Source organism: Pan troglodytes, chromosome 7, assembly GCF_028858775.2.
Source record: "Pan troglodytes isolate AG18354 chromosome 7, NHGRI_mPanTro3-v2.0_pri, whole genome shotgun sequence".
Taxonomy (NCBI): domain Eukaryota; kingdom Metazoa; phylum Chordata; class Mammalia; order Primates; family Hominidae; genus Pan; species Pan troglodytes.
The window spans coordinates 94,664,247-94,680,442 of record NC_072405.2 but is presented as its reverse complement, the minus strand read 5'-3'; the positions used below and the strand labels follow the sequence as shown (position 1 = coordinate 94,680,442).

General features: G+C 50.5%; 1 protein-coding gene across 1 annotated transcript; it reads right to left on the bottom strand.

Annotated features, from left to right (window-relative positions):
• Nucleotides 1-13,855: 13,855 nt before the first annotated feature.
• Nucleotides 13,856-15,874, bottom strand: LOC134810770 (putative exonuclease GOR; the record flags this gene model as incomplete). The annotated part of the gene is made up of 1 exon (XM_063816808.1): nucleotides 13,856-15,874. A coding segment is annotated over exon 1 (2,019 nt), but the record flags the coding sequence as incomplete, so codon positions are not given.
• Nucleotides 15,875-16,196: the final 322 nt, after the last annotated feature.

Genomic DNA, 16,196 nt, shown 5'->3' with positions numbered 1-16,196 from the left:
TCCACGAAAATTGCAGCAAGAGCAAACATCAAATTTCTGGTGAAGCTTGGGTGGAAGAATGAAGAAATCATTGATGTTTTAACAAAAGCTTCTAAGGACACTACCCCAAAGAAATGAACTCTTTACGAATGTATAGCTTGTTTCAAGAAGAGGTGAGAAGATGTGGGAGATGAATCCTGCAGTGGCTGTGAAAACCACTGTGCCCAGATCAGCTGCAGTTACGACGAGAGCTATCAGTGGAAATTTTAAACAGGAGGGATCACGATCCTGACGCATCCCTCTGACAAATTGTAACCGGAAGTTGGAACATGGCTTTACCAATATGACCTCGAATGCAAAGCATCATCAAAGCGACGGCTACCGAGAGGTGGCAGTGGTCCAGTCAAAGGAAAAGGAGGCCAGTCAGGAGCCAACATCATGGCATCAGTGTTTTGGGACACTCAAGGCATTTTGCTTGTTGACTTTCTGAAGGGCCAAACATCTGCTTATTAGGAGAGTGTTCCGAGAAGCTTAGAGAAAGCTTTGGTAGAAACATGCTGGGAAAGTCTCGCTAGATCCCTGTTCACCACCTCAGTGCTCTGCTCATTCCTCTCATCAAACAAGGGCAATTTTGTCAGTTTCAATGGGCAGTCCTTAGGAATGCACCTTACGGGCTGCTTTCATGCCTTCTAAATTCTTTTTGTTTCCTAATTATAAAAAGTCATCTTGCTTGGAAAGATGAGAGAAAGTCTCCTTGCCATGCTTGGACAGATGAGAGATGAGATCCTCCTCTTCTCTCCCAGGACAGAATGGTCAGACTTGAGTTTCCTTTCTCCTCACTCTTCTCCTCCTTGAGGGAGGTGCTGTGCCGGACAGACCTGCTCCCGTGTCTAGACACGGGTAGACTCGTTGAAGATCCTCACAGGCAATCCTCCTTGGGGTCAAAGGGGAAGGATTTATTTCTTCAGGGCTCAGTAGTCCTCATCCTTACGCGCACCTTCACCAGCCCAGGGCGGGGTAGCGGAGGGTGAAAGGGCGTGGCTCACAGCCCGTTTCTTCCGCTCGGGCGTCTCCTGGGAGGAACCCTTGTCCAGTGAGCGGGTCTTCGTCTCCACCAAATTCCCTAGGGGGACACTTCTGGCAGCCCTTCTTGTTCAGCAGCTTACGGGGGTCAGGTGGACCTCTGCTAGTCACCAGCCTGAAGCCCTTACTCCATTTCAGCTATTTTTGCAGTTGCCTAGGTGACTTTTGAACCACATTACCCAGAACAGCCAACGGAGGAGGGGTGAGAAGAGTGGCCGTCTGGGTTTGCCGCATAGTGCTGCCTTAGAGGAGTGGTGCAGTCTTCGGTTGTGTGATACTTCACCTGGCTGATTTCTGGGAATGCCTCCACAAATTCGCTAAATTCAGTAGCTTTTGCCTTCCAAGATTCACCTGGTTGGTGTGTTGCACCCATTCACTAGTCATTTACATTAGGTATATCTCTTAATGCTATCCCTCCCCCTCCCCACGCCCATGACAGGCCCCGGTCTGTGATGTTCCCCATTCTGTGTCCAAGCGTTCTCATACTTCAATTCCCACCTATGAATGAGAACATGCGGTGTTTGGTTTTTCTGTCCTTGCTATAGTTTGCAAACAATGATGGTTTCCAGCTTCATCCGTGTCCCTCCAAAGGGCATGAACTCATGCTTTTTCATGGCTGCATAGTATTCCATGGTGTATTTGTGCCGCATTTTCTTAATCCAGTCTATCATTGATGGACATCTGGGTTGGTTCCAAGTCTTTGCTACTGTGAATGGTGCCGCAATAAACATACGTCTGCGTGTGTGCTTTTAGCAGCATGATTTCTAATCCTATGGGTATATATACCCAGTAATGGGATGGCTGGGTCAAAAGGTATTTCTATTTCGAGATCCTTGAGGATTCACCACACTATCTTCCACTACCGTTGAACTAGTTTACAGTCCCACCAACAGTGTAAAAGTGTTCCTATTTGTCCACTACCTCTCCAGCACCTGTTGTTTCCTGACGTTTTAATGATCGCTCTTCTACCTGGTGTGAGATGATATCTCATTGCGGATTTGATTTGCATTTCTCTGATGGCCAGTGTTGATGAGCATTTTTTCATGTGTCTGTTGGCTGCATAAATGTCTTCTTTTGAGAAGTGTCTCTTCATAACCTTCCCCCACTTGTTGATGGGCTTGTTTGGTTTCTCTTGTAACTCTGTTTGAGTTCTTAGTAGATTCTGGATATTAGCCCTTTGTCAGATGAGTAGATTGCAAAAATTTTCTCCCTTTCTGCAGGATGCCTGTTCACTCTCATGGGAGTTTCTTTAGCTATGCAGAACGTCTTTAGTGTAATTAGATGCTGTTTGTCAATGTCGGCTTTCGTTGCCATTGCTTTTGGCGTTTTAGACATGAGGTCCTTGCCCATGCCTGTGTCCTCAATGGTATTGGCTGGGTTTTCTCCTAGGGTTTGTATGGTTTAAGATCTAACATTTAAGTCTTTCTTCTGTCTTGAATTAATTTTTGTACAAGGTGTAAGGAAGGGATCCGATTTCAGCTTTCGACATATGGCTAGCCTGTTTTCCCAGCACCATTTTTTAAATAGGGAATAATTTCCCCATTTCTTGTTTTTCTCAGGTTTGTCAAAGATCAGATGGTTGTAGATGTGTCGTATTATTTCTGAGGGCTCTATTCTGTTCCATTGGTCTACGGTAACCAAAACGGCAACCGATAGCATGCTCTTTGGTTACTGTAGCCTTCTACTGTAGCTTGAAGTCGGACAGCTTGATGCCTCCATCGTTGTTCTTTTGGCTTAGGAATATGTTCGCAGTGGGGGCCGTTTTGTGGTTCCATATGAGCTTTAAAGCAGATTTTTCCAGTTCTGTGAAGAAAGTCATTGGTAGTTTGATGGGGATGGCATTGAATCTATTATTTACCTTGGGCAGTATGGCCATTTTCACGATATTGATTCTTCCAATCCGTGATGGTGGAATATTCTTCCATTTGTTTGTCTCCTCTTTTAGTTCGTGGAGCAATGCTTGGTAGTTCTCCTGGAAGAGGTCCTTCACATCCCTTGTTAGTTGGATTCCTAGGCATTTTATTCTCTTTGAAGCAATTGGGAATGGGAGCTCACCATGATTTGGCTCTCTGTTTGCCTGTTATTGGTGTATAAGAATGCTTGTGATTTTTGCACCTCGATTTTGTATCCTGAGACTTTGCTGAAGTTGCTTATCAGCTTAAGGAGATTTTGGGCTGAGACGATGGGGTTTTCTAAATATTCAATCATGTCATCTGCACACAGGGACAATTTGACTTCCTCTTTTCCTAATTGATTTCTCTTTATTTCTTTCTCCTGCCTGATTGCCCTGGGCAGAAGTTCCAACACTATGTTGAATAGGAGTGGTGAGAGAGGGCATCCCTGTCTTGTGGCAGTTTGCAAAGGGAATGCTTCCACTTTTTGCCCATTCAGTATGATATTGGCTGTGGGTTTGCCCTAAATAGCCCTCATTATTTTGGGAGATGTCCCATCAATACCTAATTTATTGAGAGTTGTTGGCATGAAGGGCTGTTGAATTTTGTCAAAGGCCTTTTCTTCATCTGTTGAGATAATCACGCAGTTTCTGTCTTTGGTTCTGATTATATGCTGGATTATGTTTATTGTTTTGCATATGATGGACAAGCCTTGCATGTCAGGGATGAAGCCCACTGCATCATGATGCATAAGCCCTTTGATATGCTGCTGGATTCGTTTTTCCGGTATTTTATGGAGGATTTTCCCATCGATGTTCCTCAGGGACATAGGCCTAAAATTCTCTTTTTGGGTTGTGTTTCTCTCAGGCTTTGGGATCAGGATGATGCCGGCCTCATGAAATGAGTGAGGGAGGATTCCCTCTTTTTCTGTTGATTGGAATAGTTTCAGAAGGCATGGTACCAGCTCCTCCTTGTCCTTCTGGTAGAATTCGGCTGTGAATCCGTCTGGTCCTGGAGTTTTATTGCTTGATAGGCTGTTAATTATTGCCTCAATTTCAGAGCCTGTTAGTGGTCTACTCAGGCATTCAACTTCTTCCTGGTTTACTCTGGGGAGGTTGTATGCGTCCAGGAATTTATCCATTTCTTCTAGGTTTTCTAGTTCATTAGCTTAGAGGTGCTGATAGTATTGTCTGATGGTAGTTTGTATTTCTGTGGGATCGGTGGTGATATCCCCTTCATCATTTTTTACTGCATCTGTTTGATTCTTCTTTCTTTTCTTCTTTCTTAGTCTTGCTAGTGCTCTATCAATTTTGTTGATCACTGCAAAAAACCCGCTCCTGGATTCATTGATTTGTTGAAGGGTTTATTGTGTCTCTATCTCCACCAGTTCTGCTCGGATCTTAGTTATTTCTTGCCTTCTGCTAGTTTTTGAATGTGTTTGCTCTTGCTTCTCTCATTCTTTTAATGGTGATGTTAGGGTATGCATTTTTGATTTTTCCTGCTTTCTCTCGTGGGCAATTAGTGCTATAAATTTCCCTCTACACACTGCTTTAAATGTGACCCAGAGATTCTGGTATGTTGTGCCTTTGTTTTCATTGGTTTCAGAGAATATCTTTCTTTCTGCCTTCATTTCCTTAAGTACCCAGTACTCATTCAGGAGCAGGCTGTCCGGTTTCCATGCAGTTGAGCGGTTTTGAGTGAGTTTCTTTATCCTGAGGTCTACTTTGATTGCAATGTGGTCTGAAAGACCGTTTGTAGTAATTTCTGTTATTTTACATTTACTGAGGAGTGCTTTCCTTCCCACTATGTGGTCAATGTGGAAATAAGTGTGATGTGGTGCTGAGAAGCATGTATATTCTGTTGATTTGGGGTGGAGCGTTCTGTAGATGTCTCCTAGGTCCGCTTGGTGCAGAGCTGAGTTCAATTCCTGGATATCCTTTTTAGATTTCTGTCTCGTTGGTCTGTCTAATGTTTACAGAGGGCTTTTAAAGTTTCCCATTATTATGATGTGGGAGTCTAAGTCTCTTTTGATCACACTTTAAAGATCAAAAGGTAGAAGCGCAAAGACATTATCTGTGCAATATTAGAAACCTAGTAAGTGGTGGAATTTGGCCTTGAACCCAGATATCTAACTCCAGAGCCTAAGTGCTTCACCCACCTCACTGTGGTGCCTCTCGAGAAAAACAGGTAAGCACACATTCAGAAAGCTGGTGGGCCGGGGGGCTGGCCTTGTACTCAGAGGCCATGGAAGTCCCACGTGGGGTGGCTAGTGGTGTAAGGACAGAGGTCTCGGATGGGCAGAGGGATGTGGACAGGCGCGAGGGGGCGCGGCAGGGACTCGGGGGACTGGGAGTGGCGGCTCGGTGCTGCGGGAGGCGATTAGTGGAAGGACAGAGGTCTGGGAAGGGCAGAGGGATGGGGACAGGCCCGAGGGTCCGCGGCAGGGATTCCGGGGGACTGGGAGTGGCCGGTTGGGGTTACTCTTGGCTTTTTGCCCTCTCCTGCCGTCGACTGCTCCGGTTTCTTTGGCCTTGCAGCGAGGTGGACAGGGTGAGCTCTCGGGACTGATGGCGGTTGTGGAAGGGGCCTGGGGCCAAGGACAGGCCAGGGCGGCGGGAGAGGCGGACCGGTGGCATGGCTGGATCTGGGCACGCTGTCGGACCTTCCACATCACCAGCTGCAGGCAGGCGTTTGCGTCCTCGCTGGAGTTGTGGCCGTCCTGGCTGTCCTGGATGATCTGTCCCAGGTAGTCGGCCGCGAGATTCCTGAGGGAACGCTTGTAGGGGAAACCCAGGTAGTGCGGGAAGAGCACGGCCGTGTCCAGCACGGTGCTGTGGATGAGCTTCAGGGCCAGCAGATCGCTCTCCAGGCTGTGCCCGATGAGGATGGTTTGGGCGCTGAAAAAGCTCAGCAGGATGGCTTGCACTTGGGGCAAGGTGATGCTCGTCTTGGCGACGTCGGCCTCGGTGACTCCGGAAAACCTGGTGTTGTAGTCCACGGTCTCGTTGTCGGGCTTGACGAAGGTGTCGTACACCACTCGCATGTCGGCGTCCACCACGGTGACGCGGGTCAGCTCTAGGCCATGCGTGGTGTAGCACATCTCACAGTCCAAGGCGTAGATTCCTGGATAAGCGTCTCTGGACAACTCTTTCTTGAAGGTCTCCACGAAGCCATCGAGGCTGTCCTTGCGGCCGTCCCGCACGTGCTGCTTTGCCACCTGGCAGCCCACAGAGCCAGGAGCAGCTGCACAGCAGGTGTACTGGCTAACCCGGCCTCCAGCCACCTGGCTCCAGCGGACCCGCCCCCAGTGATAATAACACAACTGGTCGCGTACACAGCGGCCCGAGGAGGACACCAGGTACTCGGTGCCACAACGGCAGCAGACCCTGCAGGAGGAGTCGCCGGGCCCCTTCCCCTGGCCAGTGAAGAGGACGGCGCCTCCGGGCCGCTCGGGGTGCGGGAAGGGGTAGCCGTTCTCCTTGAGCTGGTCCTGGCTGAGCAGGAACTCCTGGAGGCGGCTGTACAGGGCGGCCCTGCTGAGGCCCGGCATGGAGCTGGGGGTCAGGCCCTTCAGTCTCTTGAGGGTGTTCAGGACCACGTTCAGGTACCTGTTCTTGTTGGGGCTGCAGTCGTAGGCCACCTTCTCCTCGTTCAGCGCCTTCTCCACGGCCTCCTGCTTGGAGGCGCAGAACTTGAGACACTCTTCGGTGAACAGTTGGAGATAGCCTCGGCGGAGGACGGTGGGGACTTGGCACCCAGACCTTCGGAGGATAATAGGTTTCTTCAAACTCGGTAGGGATGGACGACGGACGATTCGCTTAGAGCTGATGGTGGTGGTGGTCTTGCATGCCATCCCTGACCTGTTGCGCGTCTTCCCTGGCTGTCTGCCTACCTTGGAGCCACTGGAGCGTTGGCTGCTGCTGGCCACCCGGGTTCTCTTGGCATCTGTGCAACCTGTGACCAAGCAAGGGCTGGAAGCGTGGGCGATCGTCTTCCTCTTCCTGGGGGCTGAGATGCGGACTCCCGAGGGCCTCTCTGTCAGCCTTGGGGCGGCTGGCAAGCAGCAGGCCGATCCCCTCTGCGCAGGGAAGTAGGACGCCTCCGTCACCATCTTGAGACACGCTGGGGGCACCGCCGGACCCCTGTTCTGGGGATCCGCCTGGATGTCCACAAATGCGGAGGCCTGGTTGTGCATCTGGGGCACCCGGAGCCCGAAGCTCTGGGCAGGCTGATGAGAGGGCAGGGGGAATTCTGGAGCCTCGAGGGCCGCCTCCTCGGCCACCTTCTTAGCTTCTGGGTATCCAGGTGGGAACCAGCAGGGAGCTGTGGCTCGCAACGTCTTGCTGCCTTCGGGAGCACCGGCCTGGCTCTGCTCCGCTCCCAACTGGCGGCTTCTTGCCTCCAGGGCCGCCTCCTCGGCCACCTTCTTAGCTTCTGGGTATCCAGGTGGGAACCAGCAGGGAGCTGTGGCTCGCAACATCTTGCTGCCTTCGGGAGCACCGGCCTGGCTCTGCTCCGCTCCCAACTGGCGGCTTCTTGCCTCCAGGGCCGCCTCCTCGGCCACCTTCTTAGCTTCTGGGTATCCAGGTGGGAACCAGCAGGGAGCTGTGGCTCGCAACATCTTGCTGCCTTCGGGAGCACCGGCCTGTCTCTGCTCCTCTCCCAACTGGCGGCTTCAATGAGTGCCGCCCCCGCCACCAGTCGCCTTTATAGACGCACAGGGCAGAGTGGGTGGGACTTCTCCTTGATAGGTTGGTGCTTCCATCCAATCACACTGAGCCTCATCTTCCACCAGACTCCAGCTTGGGAATGCCTCAAGGGGTGCACTAATGGAATCAACTGGAACTCCTGGTTGCTAACCTTGGAGCTAGGTTGCTTTTCCTCAGTTAATTAACTGTCCCTGCAGGGCAGTCCTATCATGGCTACTGGAATTGGGCCACCTAGGATTCATTTCAGCGTCAGGGAGTTTGGTCAACTTGCTTGGGCCCACACAGCACCCCATGGAGCCAGGACTGGGCCAGCAGTCCGCTGCATGCTGCAGGGCAGGATCTCTCTGGGGTTGCGTTTCCCTGCTCTGTGCACTCCTCCGCTGAGGGCAAATTGAGGACAGGAAGTGGACCGCACCCACTTCTCTCCCACGACTTGGGCAATGTTCAACACAGGGGTTCTTCAAAAGGTTCATAGAAAATGCACGTGGTGAAGAAACTATGCATGGGTTTCCACTGGTTTACACTCAGATAAGCTTGTCCGAACTTCTTATAACCTTTCTGAACTAGATCTAGTTTGAGGCACTGAGAAGGATGAGACATCCACTGAAAAGGACTCCTATCAGAGCAACATGAATTCCACGAAAATTGCAGCAAGAGCAAACATCAAATTTCTGGTGAAGCTTGGGTGGAAGAATGAAGAAATCATTGATGTTTTAACAAAAGCTTCTAAGGACACTACCCCAAAGAAATGAACTCTTTACGAATGTATAGCTTGTTTCAAGAAGAGGTGAGAAGATGTGGGAGATGAATCCTGCAGTGGCTGTGAAAACCACTGTGCCCAGATCAGCTGCAGTTACGACGAGAGCTATCAGTGGAAATTTTAAACAGGAGGGATCACGATCCTGACGCATCCCTCTGACAAATTGTAAGCGGAAGTTGGAACGTGGCTTTACCAATATGACCTCGAATGCAAAGCATCATCAAAGCGACGGCTACCGAGAGGTGGCAGTGGTCCAGTCAAAGGAAAAGGAGGCCAGTCAGGAGCCAACATCATGGCATCAGTGTTTTGGGACACTCAAGGCATTTTGCTTGTTGACTTTCTGAAGGGCCAAACATCTGCTTATTAGGAGAGTGTTCCGAGAAGCTTAGAGAAAGCTTTGGTAGAAACATGCTGGGAAAGTCTCACTAGATCCCTGTTCACCACCTCAGTGCTCTGCTCATTCCTCTCATCAAACAAGGGCAATTTTGTCAGTTTCAATGGGCAGTCCTTAGGAATGCACCTTACGGGCTGCTTTCATGCCTTCTAAATTCTTTTTGTTTCCTAATTATAAAAAGTCATCTTGCTTGGAAAGATGAGAGAAAGTCTCCTTGCCATGCTTGGACAGATGAGAGATGAGATCCTCCTCTTCTCTCCCAGGACAGAATGGTCAGACTTGAGTTTCCTTTCTCCTCACTCTTCTCCTCCTTGAGGGAGGTGCTGTGCCGGACAGACCTGCTCCCGTGTCTAGACACGGGTAGACTCGTTGAAGATCCTCACAGGCAATCCTCCTTGGGGTCAAAGGGGAAGGATTTATTTCTTCAGGGCTCAGTAGTCCTCATCCTTACGCGCACCTTCACCAGCCCAGGGCGGGGTAGCGGAGGGTGAAAGGGCGTGGCTCACAGCCCGTTTCTTCCGCTCGGGCGTCTCCTGGGAGGAACCCTTGTCCAGTGAGCGGGTCTTCGTCTCCACCAAATTCCCTAGGGGGACACTTCTGGCAGCCCTTCTTGTTCAGCAGCTTACGGGGGTCAGGTGGACCTCTGCTAGTCACCAGCCTGAAGCCCTTACTCCATTTCAGCTATTTTTGCAGTTGCCTAGGTGACTTTTGAACCACATTACCCAGAACAGCCAACGGAGGAGGGGTGAGAAGAGTGGCCGTCTGGGTTTGCCGCATAGTGCTGCCTTAGAGGAGTGGTGCAGTCTTCGGTTGTGTGATACTTCACCTGGCTGATTTCTGGGAATGCCTCCACAAATTCGCTAAATTCAGTAGCTTTTGCCTTCCAAGATTCACCTGGTTGGTGTGTTGCACCCATTCACTAGTCATTTACATTAGGTATATCTCTTAATGCTATCCCTCCCCCTCCCCACGCCCATGACAGGCCCCGGTGTGTGATGTTCCCCTTTCTGTGTCCAAGCGTTCTCATACTTCAATTCCCACCTATGAATGAGAACATGCGGTGTTTGGTTTTTTTGTCCTTGCGATAGTTTGCTAAGAATGATGGTTTCCAGCTTCATCCGTGTCCCTCCAAAGGGCATGAACTCATGCTTTTTCATGGCTGCATAGTATTCCATGGTGTATTTGTGCCACATTTTCTTAATCCAGTCTATCATTGATGGACATCTGGGTTGGTTCCAAGTCTTTGCTACTGTGAATGGTGCCGCAATAAACATACGTCTGCGTGTGTCCTTTTAGCAGCATGATTTCTAATCCTATGGGTATATATACCCAGTAATGGGATGGCTGGGTCAAAAGGTATTTCTATTTCGAGATCCTTGAGGATTCACCACACTATCTTCCACTACCGTTGAACTAGTTTACAGTCCCACCAACAGTGTAAAAGTGTTCCTATTTGTCCACTACCTCTCCAGCACCTGTTGTTTCCTGACGTTTTAATGATCGCTCTTCTACCTGGTGTGAGATGATATCTCATTGCGGATTTGATTTGCATTTCTCTGATGGCCAGTGTTGATGAGCATTTTTTCATGTGTCTGTTGGCTGCATAAATGTCTTCTTTTGAGAAGTGTCTCTTTATATCCTTCCCCCACTTGTTGATGGGCTTGTTTGGTTTCTCTTGTAACTCTGTTTGAGTTCTTAGTAGATTCTGGATATTAGCCCTTTGTCAGATGAGTAGATTGCAAAAATTTTCTCCCTTTCTGCAGGATGCCTGTTCACTCTCATGGGAGTTTCTTTAGCTATGCAGAACGTCTTTAGTGTAATTAGATGCTGTTTGTCAATGTTGGCTTTCGTTGCCAGTGCTTTTGGCGTTTTAGACATGAGGTCCTTGCCCATGCCTGTGTCCTCAATGGTATTGGCTGGGTTTTCTCCTAGGGTTTGTATGGTTTAAGATCTAACATTTAAGTCTTTCTTCTGTCTTGAATTAATTTTTGTACAAGGTGTAAGGAAGGGATCCGATTTCAGCTTTCGACATATGGCTAGCCTGTTTTCCCAGCACCATTTTTTAAATAGGGAATCCTTTCCCCATTTCTTGTTTTTCTCAGGTTGGTCAAAGATCAGATGGTTGTAGATGTGTCGTATTATTTCTGAGGGCTCTATTCTGTTCCATTGGTCTACGGTAACCAAAACGGCAACCGATAGCATGCTCTTTGGTTACTGTAGCCTTCTACTGTAGCTTGAAGTCGGACAGCTTGATGCCTCCATCGTTGTTCTTTTGGCTTAGGAATATGTTGGCAGTGGGGGCCGTTTTGTGGTTCCATATGAGCTTTAAAGCAGATTTTTCCAGTTCTGTGAAGAAAGTCATTGGTAGTTTGATGGGGATGGCATTGAATCTATTATTTACCTTGGGCAGTATGGCCATTTTCACGATATTGATTCTTCCAATCCGTGATGGTGGAATATTCTTCCATTTGTTTGTCTCCTCTTTTAGTTCGTGGAGCAATGCTTGGTAGTTCTCCTGGAAGAGGTCCTTCACATCCCTTGATAGTTGGATTCCTAGGCATTTTATTCTCTTTGAAGCAATTGTGAATGGGAGCTCACTCATGATTTGGCTCTCTGTTTGCCTGTTATTGGTGTATAAGAATGCTTGTGATTTTTGCACCTCGATTTTGTATCCTGAGACTTTGCTGAAGTTGCTTATCAGCTTAAGGAGATTTTGGGCTGAGACGATGGGGTTTTCTAAATATTCAATCATGTCATCTGCACACAGGGACAATTTGACTTCCTCTTTTCCTAATTGATTTCTCTTTATTTCTTTCTCCTGCCTGATTGCCCTGGGCAGAAGTTCCAACACTATGTTGAATAGGAGTGGTGAGAGAGGGCATCCCTGTCTTGTGGCAGTTTGCAAAGGGAATGCTTCCACTTTTTGCCCATTCAGTATGATATTGGCTGTGGGTTTGCCCTAAATAGCCCTCATTATTTTGGGAGATGTCCCATCAATACCTAATTTATTGAGAGTTGTTGGCATGAAGGGCTGTTGAATTTTGTCAAAGGCCTTTTCTGCATCTGTTGAGATAATCACGCAGTTTCTGTCTTTGGTTCTGATTATATGCTGGATTATGTTTATTGTTTTGCATATGATGGACAAGCCTTGCATGTCAGGGATGAAGCCCACTGCATCATGATGGATAAGCCCTTTGATGTGCTGCTGGATTCGTTTTTCCGGTATTTTATGGAGGATTTTCCCATCGATGTTCCTCAGGGACATAGGCCTAAAATTCTCTTTTTGGGTTGTGTTTCTCTCAGGCTTTGGGATCAGGATGATGCCGGCCTCATGAAATGAGTGAGGGAGGATTCCCTCTTTTTCTGTTGATTGGAATAGTTTCAGAAGGCATGGTACCAGCTCCTCCTTGTCCTTCTGGTAGAATTCGGCTGTGAATCCGTCTGGTCCTGGAGTTTTATTGCTTGATAGGCTGTTAATTATTGCCTCAATTTCAGAGCCTGTTAGTGGTCTACTCAGGCATTCAACTTCTTCCTGGTTTACTCTGGGGAGGTTGTATGCGTCCAGGAATTTATCCATTTCTTCTAGGTTTTCTAGTTCATTAGCTTAGAGGTGCTGATAGTATTGTCTGATGGTAGTTTGTATTTCTGTGGGATCGGTGGTGATATCCCCTTTATCATTTTTTACTGCATCTGTTTGATTCTTCTTTCTTTTCTTGTTTCTTAGTCTTGCTAGTGCTCTATCAATTTTGTTGATCACTGCAAAAAACCCGCTCCTGGATTCATTGATTTGTTGAAGGGTTTATTGTGTCTCTATCTCCACCAGTTCTGCTCGGATCTTAGTTATTTCTTGCCTTCTGCTAGTTTTTGAATGTGTTTGCTCTTGCTTCTCTCATTCTTTTAATGGTGATGTTAGGGTATGCATTTTTGATTTGTCCTGCTTTCTCTCGTGGGCAATTAGTGCTATAAATTTCCCTCTACACACTGCTTTAAATGTGACCCAGAGATTCTGGTATGTTGTGCCTTTGTTTTCATTGGTTTCAGAGAATATCTTTCTTTCTGCCTTCATTTCCTTAAGTACCCAGTACTCATTCAGGAGCAGGTTGTCCGGTTTCCATGCAGTTGAGCGGTTTTGAGTGAGTTTCTTTATCCTGAGGTCTACTTTGATTGCAATGTGGTCTGAAAGACCGTTTGTAGTAATTTCTGTTATTTTACATTTACTGAGGAGTGCTTTCCTTCCAACTATGTGGTCAATGTGGAAATAAGTGTGATGTGGTGCTGAGAAGCATGTATATTCTGTCGATTTGGGGTGGAGCGTTCTGTAGATGTCTCCTAGGTCCGCTTGGTGCAGAGCTGAGTTCAATTCCTGGATATCCTTTTTCGATTTCTGTCTCGTTGGTCTGTCTAATGTTTACAGAGGGCTGTTAAAGTTTCCCATTATTATGATGTGGGAGTCTAAGTCTCTTTTGATCACACTTTAAAGATCAAAAGGTAGAAGCGCAAAGACATTATCTGTGCAATATTAGAAACCTAGTAAGTGGTGGAATTTGGCCTTGAACCCAGATATCTAACTCCAGAGCCTAAGTGCTTCACCCACCTCACTGTGGTGCCTCTCGAGAAAAACAGGTAAGCACACATTCATAAAGCTGGTGGGCCGGGGGGCTGGCCTTGTACTCAGAGGCCATGGAAGTCCCACGTGGGGTGGCTAGTGGTGTAAGGACAGAGGTCTCGGATGGGCAGAGGGATGTGGACAGGCGCGAGGGGGCGCGGCAGGGACTCGGGGGACTGGGAGTGGCGGCTCGGTGCTGCGGGAGGCGATTAGTGGAAGGACAGAGGTCTGGGAAGGGCAGAGGGATGGGGACAGGCCCGAGGGTCCGCGGCAGGGATTCCGGGGGACTGGGAGTGGCCGGTTGGGGTTACTCTTGCCTTTTTGCCCTCTCCTGCCGTCGACTGCTCCGGTTTCTTTGGCCTTGCGGCGAGGTGGACAGGGTGAGCTCTGGGGACTAATGGCGGTTGTGGAAGGTGCCTGGGGCCAAGGACAGGCCAGGGCGGCGGGAGAGGCGGACCGGTGGCGTGGCTGGATCTGGGCACGCTGTCGGACCTTCCACATCACCAGCTGCAGGCAGGCGTTTGCGTCCTCGCTGGAGTTGTGGCCGTCCTGGCTGTCCTGGATGATCTGTCCCAGGTAGTCGGCCGCGAGATTCCTGAGGGAACGCTTGTAGGGGAAACCCAGGTAGTGCGGGAAGAGCACGGCCGTGTCCAGCACGGTGCTGTGGATGAGCTTCAGGGCCAGCAGATCGCTCTCCAGGCTGTGCCCGATGAGGATGGTTTGGGCGCTGAAAAAGCTCAGCAGGATGGCTTGCACTTGGGGCAAGGTGATGCTCGTCTTGGCGACGTCGGCCTCGGTGACTCCGGAAAACCTGGTGTTGTAGTCCACGATCTCGTTGTCGGGCTTGACGAAGGTGTCGTACACCACTCGCATGTCGGCGTCCACCACGGTGACGCGGGTCAGCTCTAGGCCATGCGTGGTGTAGCACATCTCACAGTCCAAGGCGTAGATTCCTGGATAAGCGTCTCTGGACAACTCTTTCTTGAAGGTCTCCACGAAGCCATCGAGGCTGTCCTTGCGGCCGTCCCGCACGTGCTGCTTTGCCACCTGGCAGCCCACAGAGCCAGGAGCAGCTGCACAGCAGGTGTACTGGCTAACCCGGCCTCCAGCCACCTGGCTCCAGCGGACCCGCCCCCAGTGATAATAACACAACTGGTCGCGTACACAGCGGCCCGAGGAGGACACCAGGTACTCGGTGCCACAACGGCAGCAGACCCTGCAGGAGGAGTCGCCGGGCCCCTTCCCCTGGCCAGTGAAGAGGACGGCGCCTCCGGGCCGCTCGGGGTGCGGGAAGGGGTAGCCGTTCTCCTTGAGCTGGTCCTGGCTGAGCAGGAACTCCTGGAGGCGGCTGTACAGGGCGGCCCTGCTGAGGCCCGGCATGGAGCTGGGGGTCAGGCCCTTCAGTCTCTTGAGGGTGTTCAGGACCACGTTCAGGTACCTGTTCTTGTTGGGGCTGCAGTCGTAGGCCACCTTCTCCTCGTTCAGCGCCTTCTCCACGGCCTCCTGCTTGGAGGCGCAGAACTTGAGACACTCTTCGGTGAACAGTTGGAGATAGCCTCGGCGGAGGACGGTGGGGACTTGGCACCCAGACCTTCGGAGGATAATAGGTTTCTTCAAACTCGGTAGGGATGGACGACGGACGATTCGCTTAGAGCTGATGGTGGTGGTGGTCTTGCATGCCATCCCTGACCTGTTGCGCGTCTTCCCTGGCTGTCTGCCGACCTTGGAGCCACTGGAGCGTTGGCTGCTGCTGGCCACCCGGGTTCTCTTGGCATCTGTGCAACCTGTGACCAAGCAAGGGCTGGAAGCGTGGGCGATCGTCTTCCTCTTCCTGGGGGCTGAGATGCGGACTCCCGAGGGCCTCTCTGTCAGCCTTGGGGCGGCTGGCAAGCAGCAGGCCGATCCCCTCTGCGCAGGGAAGTAGGACGCCTCCGTCACCATCTTGAGACACGCTGGGGGCACCGCCGGACCCCTGTTCTGGGGCTCCGCCTGGATGTCCACAAATGCGGAGGCCTGGTTGTGCATCTGGGGCACCCGGAGCCCGAAGCTCTGGGCAGGCTGATGAGAGGGCAGGGGGAATTCTGGAGCCTCGAGGGCCGCCTCCTCGGCCACCTTCTTAGCTTCTGGGTATCCAGGTGGGAACCAGCAGGGAGCTGTGGCTCGCAACGTCTTGCTGCCTTCGGGAGCACCGGCCTGGCTCTGCTCCGCTCCCAACTGGCGGCTTCTTGCCTCCAGGGCCGCCTCCTCGGCCACCTTCTTAGCTTCTGGGTATCCAGGTGGGAACCAGCAGGGAGCTGTGGCTCGCAACATCTTGCTGCCTTCGGGAGCACCGGCCTGGCTCTGCTCCGCTCCCAACTGGCGGCTTCTTGCCTCCAGGGCCGCCTCCTCGGCCACCTTCTTAGCTTCTGGGTATCCAGGTGGGAACCAGCAGGGAGCTGTGGCTCGCAACATCTTGCTGCCTTCGGGAGCACCGGCCTGTCTCTGCTCCTCTCCCAACTGGCGGCTTCAATGAGTGCCGCCCCCGCCACCCGTCGCCTTTATAGACGCACAGGGCACAGTGGGTGGGACTTCTCCTTGATAGGTTGGTGCTTCCATCCAATCACACTGAGCCTCATCTTCCACCAGACTCCAGCTTGGGAATGCCTCAAGGGGTGCACTAATGGAATCAACTGGAACTCCTGGTTGCTAACCTTGGAGCTAGGTTGCTTTTCCTCAGTTAATTAACTGTCCCTGCAGGGCAGTCCTATCATGGCTACTGGAATTGGGCCACCTA